We start from the raw sequence: 8698 nt of genomic DNA, 5'->3' as shown, positions 1-8698 counted from the left end.
AGACTACTCTTTGTGAATAAACTCTGTACTCCTGTATACACGGCATACAAAGGATAAACATCAGCTGAGGTCAATCATATTCTGAGTATTCGCTTCTAAAAGGATTCAATTAAATATGGACATCTCTTCTTAAAGTCAGGCATATTGTCAAAATGACAAATGATCATTAATGTTGTCTCTATGGTTGAATGGTGGTGTAGATGAAATGTCTGGTGATGTTACTACAGACGGTATAAATATCAGATGTATTCATGCGAAAGATGAAAAAGAGTTAAATCTAAGACTGTAATTGTTGATTTTAAAGCAGAACTGAAGATGTGCCGTGTCAAAAAATTGTGTTTGAATCCCATTTCCTTTTATAGACACAACAACAAACACTCGTTCCCACCCCATTCCACAGATTCTTCTCTCTCTTCAGCAGGAACTGGTCTTCAGGTTGCTCTCGGTGAGAATGGAGGTTATGCTGGAATGATCAAACAACCCCTCATCATCATCATCATCATCGGAGCTGAGAACTGACGAGTCTAAAACTGACTGCCGGGCTTGCTGGATCTTCCTCCTGAAAGTGAAAGATTGACAATACATTAGGGTTGATAAAATGAAATGTCGCTTATTGCTCCCTGAACTTTTTATGGTAGTTTACAAACTACCCAGAAGTATGTGAACCTGCACGTCTAATGAATGGTTTTGGCTTTTCGGTAATTTCAGTGAAAGCAAATCTTCATACTTCAATTGTGTACCTTCAACAATTCAGGGAGGGGCCTGTTCTGTACAGCAGCAGAATAACAATGCCCTTGGCCACAAAACAAGAACAATAAGGGAAATATTTACTAGTAAAAGAATCTGACCTGGCACCACAAACGCCGAACCATTGCACAAAGGTAAAAGATGGGCAGTGTGTGGTGGCTGATCTGAGGAAAGTGTCATCATCTGTGTGTGAGGTTTGAAAAGGTAAAATGTGGGGAAATCTAGAATATATATATTGATAGAAGAGTATAATTGTTATAATATAATTGTGAGGTAAAAGTTAGACCCCCCCATGTAATAGTTTTTGTCATTTCAGTTATTTTATTAATAATGGTAATTTCATTATTCAGTACATGCATGCCAATTTGTAGTATACAGCTATGTGATGAGTGTCCAGTTGGTGGCAGTAAGCCTGAGGAAAACCCCCGGAGAAAAACCTAAAAGAGGAGAAGAAGAGTTCGTTCGCGCGAGTTGTTTTGTACTGTGTGCTAAGGAGCTGTTGCGAATGATGCGGGCTGAATAAAAGAACCCAATCAAATCACACGCTTGTTCATTCCTTCAAGTGTGCTACAAAATACTTTAAGAGATTAAAGGTGAGTGCAGTCTGGACACTGTTCTGTTCTGTTCAACGTGTCAAAGGTCGGCTGGAAAACCAAAGCTCTACACTAGGCAACAGACCTAGAAACAAACTTCTTGTTTGTGAACCTTCAAACTCTAAACGTGCTTTTAAAATGATCAATTCACTCTTTCTCACGTTATCAGCAAATCTCTTTCCAAAAACTAAGACGATTTCTGAATTGTTTAATAAGCCACTTATATTTTGTCAGAGATAAAACAGATAAGTAGCAAACAAGTTGGTACATACCGCTCTGTCGTCCCATCGGATTTCATCCAATGTGCACAGGCTCCCTGTCCGATTCATTTTAACTGATCGGATCGATGATCAGGACTGCAGAAAACAAATGAATTGATAAATCGAGGCAAATTGGTGGATATTCTCGACTCCTCGTTGTTCTGTTCAGTTGTTTTGCTGTCTCTTATCTGGGCAATAATATATAGCCTCAGCGCTAAACGATTGTGTCAGACACACCCCTCCCTTCCTTCTCTTCTCCTCCGCGGGTTTCACACTATTGTGATCAAAAGCGTCAGAGTGAAACGCGTCGTGTGACCTCACTGCTGCGGCAGCTGCCTGCGGGGCGAGCGTCCTGTAACGACACCTTATGATCTCATTCACTCACCCGAAGTTACGAAAAATGAGGCAATGAGGTAAAAAAGTGTGCAATGAGGTTCGACAGAAATAATTGCTCAATTACTTGTGCGTAGTTACACAAAACGACGACGCGATGTGTAGTAAACATAACTACAGCATGTACAGAATTGACTTTTAATAGAGTTAACCTTTGCAAGAGTTAGAATTTGATGTGACACTCAGATCTACAAAGTTAACAGCACTGTAACTACTCCACCTAAAATGTTTTCGTTGAATTAAAGGTATAAGTACAAGACCGGTATTCCAGGACAGCTCGGGGGCAAAGTGCAACAGTGGTCAAATAAATAGTGTAATATAGCATGTGTGCAAATTCTGTTGTAAGGCTGAGCACCAGATTGTGATAAACAAGCACTTCCAAAGAATCTCACAGTGATAAACAGTTAATGGCACAAATTGTAGTTCCGTACTATAAAATCAACATAAGTGAGCAAGAAGGCATTTCATTAATGTAGACTAAGCATAATGAAATGTTATGGAAAATATTGGATTTTATCAATTCTTATGAAAGTCTTACTGATTATTTATAACCACCAAATTCACATGTTGGTATATTGCATGTAATGCATTTAAATATTCTGTTTCTAAAGGGTGTATTCACATACCGTAGTTAGATCACTCGAGGAATATTACCAGAAGAATTGCATTCTTTCCTTTTATAAATAGTTTCAGCTATTGCACCTTGACATTAAGCAATAATAATTTTCAGAAAAATGGGATGGATCAGTATTGGCCTGCTGTGTGTTTGTGTTTGTCTAGGGTGTGGATGTTGACAGGATGAATTATTTTATGGAATGTTTTATATTGTTTATTTTGAAATTATCATCTGTTTTTGGCATCATACCAAAGTTATATATAGTCGCTTTCACCTGATTCTTTTCTGCAAACCAGTTAAAGAAATGCACTCTACAGTAAATTGCAACAACATTTCGTCTAGGTAGAACGGGGAAAAACAAGTTGGCACGCCACGGCTAAAAGAAACAACATACAGTATTTACACTTTGCACATTTCAAGCCACCTGGGTCTTAGACCTGATACAATATGTCCAGAATTCAAAAAGTGAACAAAAAGTGGCCTTAAATGTACTCTGTGAATTTAATATGCATACTGGCGATTTATGTGTCTATATAATGTATAATGTTAGTCTTTTTTTTATTATGAGTCTCTCACAAAAAAAAAGGTCACAGAAAATATAAACCAAAAAGCTAAAGAAAACACATGGCAACCAAACATATCAGAAAATAAGCATAAATAGCATTCCACAGTAGCATTTAAGAAATGCTGATGACAGATTCTGGATTTTGTTAGAACTTGTGAAAGATGCTTTCAATTCAAAGTTAAAAGTTAGACAAAGGGTCCTGCTAGTGAAAAAAATACTTGGGAGTGAAAAACATATTAAGAGCTACAATTTGTTGTAGGCTGGTTGACGTATATCCATGCAGCAGCTTGTGTTTGTTTATCACCAACTGTTGAGAGATAAGGTTCAACAATTCATGTTAACAACTGTAGGTGCCATGAAAATGTATTTTTTTGTTTTTGTACATGTAAATATCTGAATGTCTTATGACTTCTTACACGGTTCAGGTTAAAGAGACGGGGATGGAAGGGCATATATTTTGTTGAGGTTTTTCAACAACTTTATTCCCAAAAAAAGTCGATGCACTGTCTAAATCTATATGGTGCATTTGCAAATACATTTATAAATGTCAATTGTTCCAACCCTATTTGACACGACCAAACACATCTGTCCTTTTTTATTTTGTGTAAATATAGAAATGCAAGTGTTTCTATAAGTCTATTACTTACAAGTGGTAAAGGCTTCTGTATGATCTAGAGCTGCAACTAACGATTATTTTAATAATCGATGAATCTGTCGATTATTTGTTCGATTAATCGATGAATCGGATACAAATTTTTAAAAGCATTCATTTTCAACCCTTTATTGAAAAATAGAACTGACATTGCAAAACATATTTCAAAAGCTTTATTATTACTTATTATATCATTATTACAGCTGGCTGTGGTTTACATGATGCATTTCCCATCAAGAAGCCTCTCATGGTTTGCTGTTTTTTTCTGGAATTTTTTCGGGTCTCTCTGATGGTCTTTCCTCTACCTCCGCTCTGCTTTTTTAATTTATTTTTTCTCCGCTATGCTGCGCGGCGCGATCAACTTTTTTTAGTCCTGTGACACACTAGATGCGTGGCGTGAGCGTCTCAGAAGCCTGGCGTGACCGTTTTTAAATCGGCTCCCATGTTAACAGGTTAGAGCTTGCACACTGCCTGCGTGAGACGAGCCGCACGGAAAACGCGTGCATGCTAGGAGTTGAATCGACGCCTATTTTTCACGAGACACGCAAGCGTGTTGGAAGCGTTTCCAGGCAAAATAGAATAGGAAAAGATGTTTATATGTAATTTTGTACACGAATACATATTAATGAATGCCATTTTGATGTTTGAAAGCTAATCATCATTTATTTGAACGTATTTTCAAATTGAATTTCATTAAACCAACATCTACACGTTACGGGGTTTACATGTCCACTGTAGAAAACATCAGGACTTAAATCATGTTTATAATGCATTTTTGGAGAAACAAAAAGTGAATATTGAAATAAATTATACATTAATATTCCTATTAAGTATGAGATATTATTACTAAAATGTTGCAAATGAATACTCCAATTAACTACCTTTTTCCATAAAATCTTCCTCCAAGAAAATGCTTAGGCTATCCAATGAAAAGATACATTGCATTGAATGGGAATATTAATTTATGTCCATCTTAAACACATATTGCATAAAGTAAACTCGTGCATCAATTGATTACGTTACATCTTTAATAACATATCTGAGAATCATCTTAATACGAATTGTGGTTCGTATTAAACCCCAAAAAGTATTGGTGACTGAATTATTTTTGTTTTTTATGCTCTTAACAATGTGATTAAAAATGGAAAAAAATATGACACACTACAATAACAACGTAGTCTAGTGTGTCATCTGAGTGACGGTCCAACATCAGGTAATAAAGCTACAAAACATTTGGAAATGTTATTTAAATAAACAGACAGCCTACTTACTCATTTTTCGGATTTTGGAAGGTGTAGGTTATGTGAAAAAAGTTTAAACTTGTCGTGAATACAAGACCCTTGTCTGTCGGCGGCCTCCCTCTATGTCACCTACAGCAGCAGCAGCGCGCCAGCGCCGCGTCAGGCACGGTGCTGGTGTGCAAAGATACAGAAAACACGACGCAGCCGCCACAGAGCTGACACGCAACAGAAACGCCACGCTCACGCCACTCAAACATGTGGCGCGCGTTATAGTCGCGCGATACAACGAATCGATAATGAAATTCGTTGCCAACATTTTTAATAATCGATTTTTATCGATTTTATCGATTCGTTGTTGCAGCCCTAGTATGATCTTCCAGTACATGATACAATGGGAATTGCAGCCCTGTAAAGCAGAAACACTTATATTTACAACTTTTTAGTGTCTAAAACTTTAAAATTTTGTGTGTCTTGAACTGTCTAAAACTTTTTAGCCCTTGCATGTTGTGCATGTCTATGTTCTGGGACCCATTTTCAATGTTTACTAAATATCTTTTCATAAATTGTATGTATAGCTTTAAAAAACAAACAATGCTGTAACAAAACATGAACACAACACCAGAATTGAATACATAACCAAATCATTTTTTTACTACAGATTCTGTAGGGACCACTTACCTTCTGAAATCTGGGAATAATATACTGAATCAGGAGTAAAATATAAGGAGTTCCGACTAAAGTCCACTACAAGACACAGATAGGAACTTTTAAGAACAGAATTTAAGTATATCTCAATATATACTTTGCTGTAAGCGTTTTCTGGGCTTTAATTTTAGTCTTACTTTGGGTGGTGGTTTTGCTCTTTCGTTTTTTCAGATAGAGAATAACACAGATGATCAAGGATGAGATGATACACACAGATAAAACAGAGGCCACTGCTACAGTAAAGCTCATGCTGTCCTCCATCTGATCAACATAACTGACAGCTGAAACTGTTGCATCTGTGCGCACTACAGGCAGACAACAAACATACACAGCATCAGTCCATTTGCTTAGATTATTATTTATGTTACAGACTTGTGCATGCACACATACTGTATTATTAGACTGCTATCTTACCTGTGGTTGACAATACTGTGGAAAGTGTTAGGTGAGGCGTTTCAAGACCTATTATTAAAAGACAAAAAAAATTCAAATGTCTCCAAAATATATTAACACTGCACCACATAATAACACATGCAGATATTAGACCAACAGCTCTTATTCTCACCACAGCCAGTCTACCCAACACAAACTAATGATAACCCAAACCTTACCATAAACATACCGAAATACAACAATAACGTTGCCTTACCTATCACAATAGCTACATAACACTACAGCACAGTCTGTCTTTATATAATGTCAAGTCCATCAGAGGTTTTTGGTTCTGAAATATTCCATTAAAAAACACACCTTTCACATGCAGCTTTACATCATGGCATGTTTTATTCCCTCTGCAGCGAAACCACAATGCATCACTGTGCACCACATCACGTATGATCAGAGATGTGTTGTTTCTTTTTGATCTCTCACACAGGGGCTTCATGACTCCTCCTGTAGTTTCAGAGTGCTTGCATAAATATTTGGTGATCTCTGTCGATTTGTCACCACAAACTACTTCCCAATTCACATTAAGAAGTTCAGGACATGATAGCGTGACTGTAGACTTTGCTGTTGTCCAGACTGGTTTCAGGACTTTGCACCCTGAAATATGCAGCAGAACATCTAGTGGTTAAATTTACACAGCAATAACTAAATATGTTTTTTATATACAGTAGCTTTACATTTTCAAGGAAATGAAAAAGAGAACATGCTATTGTCCGGCTTGGTTCTGTGTAGTTTTATTCTAAATGTATTTTAGTTAGGGGTTGTGTTTTAACAGGAAATAGATACATCGTCACCCTGCACATGCATAGGTGATGGTGACCGAAGTGACGCATTTGAGGATGTCTGTGTCTCGGCTACAAGAAGGATACCAAAAAGAGAACATGCTATTCAGAGTATCAAAAACTTAAAAGAACTGAGAAATGCAACAACAAAAAGCAAACACTCCATTAGCTATTTTCATAAGCAACTTAATTTCCTGTTTAGCAATATCAAGACATGTACCGCATAATAAGTGTTGAGCAAGTCGCTCTGAAAAAGTTAATAAATTCTAGTTACTGATTACAAATTCAATAGTTAAACTCTCTCCAAAAAGTATCTAATACTTATTTCTTATTTCTTTCTATATCCTACATCAACTTTGATTAGTTAAGTGATTCAAGGATAGACATGAAACTTCTTTCAATTCATTCAAATAAATAATATAAAACTACATAAAGTAGTATTATTAACTGCCCAAAGAATTACAAATGTGAGAATTCTACATTACAGCACAGATTTCAGATTTTTAAGTTAGACTTCAAATTTTTGTCAAGTAACTCATTGTAAATGTACAGTAACCAATTACTTAGTGAATAGTTACACCCAACACTGCGTATAATGAACAACAAAAGCATCATAAAACTTTCCTAAAACACCATTTATTTTTTAAATGCAGACGTTATTTTGTAGGAATAATACTTTATAGATCAAATGAATGTTTTGGAATACAGTCTTCATGCCCGAGATCTGTTTTTGGTAAGTGTCACATAGCACAAAGATGCCTTTTCCCACCTTCATAAAGTTTCGGTGGGCTTAAAATCAAAGACCACCATTAATTTACAATCGTGTTTTTAAGATTATAGTTATGCAAAATGCAGGTGTAATTAAAGTGAAATAAATTCATTACATTCTAACATTATTTCATTGTTAAAGAGATAGTTCACCCAAAAATATAAATACTGTCATCATTTACTCACCCTCTTGTCATTTCAAACCTGTATGACTTTCTTTCATCTGCACAACACAGAAGAAGATATTTGGAAAAATTTTGTTAACTGGCCCCTATTTACTTGCATTGGTTTTGTGTCCATACAATAGAAGTGAATGGGGGCCAACGCTGTTCAGTTGGCCACTTTTTTCAAAATATCTTCTCTTGTGTTCTGCAGAAGAAAGTCATACAGGTTTAAAATGACAAGAGGGTGAGTAAACTATGAAATAATTTAAATTTTTGGGCGAACTATCCCTTTAAAATAGCCAGAACGTAAAAAAAGTGTTATTGATAAACATGAGTTTAAGCTATGAATGCAGACATTGATTACATATATCATACCATGTTTTCACATGTACGCTGTACGTTGAGAAAACACAGTTAAATGAATTTGACATAAAACGTACCTTTACATTCTGATAAGGCTGCTATTAGTATATTCAGAAGCTGTAGATATGAATGCTGTAAAAACCCCATCACACAGACAGCACACTGATGTTCACTGTAAAACAACTGAACTCTATTTCAACACAACCGAGAAAACCTTTTACTGTCATCCTCAGAGCTGGTTTCAATTTCATATTCCAAAGAAGGAAATGTGAAGAAACAACAAGTGTGACTTAAATATAATAGGGATATTTTGGAAAGTCACATCACTGCCACTTCTGCAAACATCATTTGAGAGTAGTTGCCTTACATGTGGTATTAAATAAACCACGGTAAGGTAAGGTATAA

The 8698-nt window shown here is 36.1% G+C and overlaps 1 protein-coding gene across 3 annotated transcripts; it reads right to left on the bottom strand.

Annotated features, from left to right (window-relative positions):
• Nucleotides 1-2804: 2804 nt before the first annotated feature.
• LOC306901857 (uncharacterized protein) lies at nucleotides 2805-8495 on the bottom strand. 3 transcript variants are annotated; one of them, XM_079470010.1, is made up of 8 exons: nucleotides 8371-8487; nucleotides 6523-6813; nucleotides 6187-6234; nucleotides 5910-6077; nucleotides 5746-5811; nucleotides 5443-5473; nucleotides 3822-3847; nucleotides 3284-3481 (listed from the first exon to the last, which is right to left on the bottom strand). In XM_079470010.1, exons 1-8 carry the CDS (start codon nucleotides 8438-8440, stop codon nucleotides 3411-3413), a joined length of 771 nt encoding a protein of 256 aa, XP_079326136.1. In that variant the 5' UTR covers nucleotides 8441-8487; the 3' UTR covers nucleotides 3284-3410. The 3 variants fall into 3 exon arrangements, with proteins under 3 accessions (XP_079326137.1, XP_079326135.1, XP_079326136.1); XM_079470009.1 differs by lacking the exon at nucleotides 3822-3847 and having other exon boundaries at nucleotides 2830-3481; nucleotides 5427-5473; nucleotides 8371-8495; XM_079470011.1 differs by lacking the exons at nucleotides 3822-3847; nucleotides 5443-5473 and having other exon boundaries at nucleotides 2805-3481.
• Between the last annotated feature and the right edge of the window lie 203 nt (nucleotides 8496-8698).

The sequence above is a fragment of the Barbatula barbatula genome (genome assembly GCF_947034865.1).
Source record: "Barbatula barbatula genome assembly, chromosome: 12".
Classification (NCBI taxonomy): Eukaryota; Metazoa; Chordata; class Actinopteri; order Cypriniformes; family Nemacheilidae; genus Barbatula; species Barbatula barbatula.
The sequence above is the reverse complement of the archived record's forward strand: the minus strand, read 5'-3'. Positions and strand labels throughout refer to the sequence as shown.

Coding starts and splice junctions, on each gene's coding strand:
- LOC306901857 (XM_079470009.1), bottom strand. CDS start 8,440: ATGGGGTTTTTACAGCATTCATATCTACAGCTTCTGAATATACTAATA. Junction 5,812..5,909: donor GAGCAAAACCACCACCCAAA/GTAAGACTAAAA, acceptor TGTGTCTTGTAG/TGGACTTTAGTCGGAACTCC. Junction 5,474..5,745: donor TTATTCCCAGATTTCAGAAG/GTAAGTGGTCCC, acceptor TCTGCTTTACAG/GGCTGCAATTCCCATTGTAT.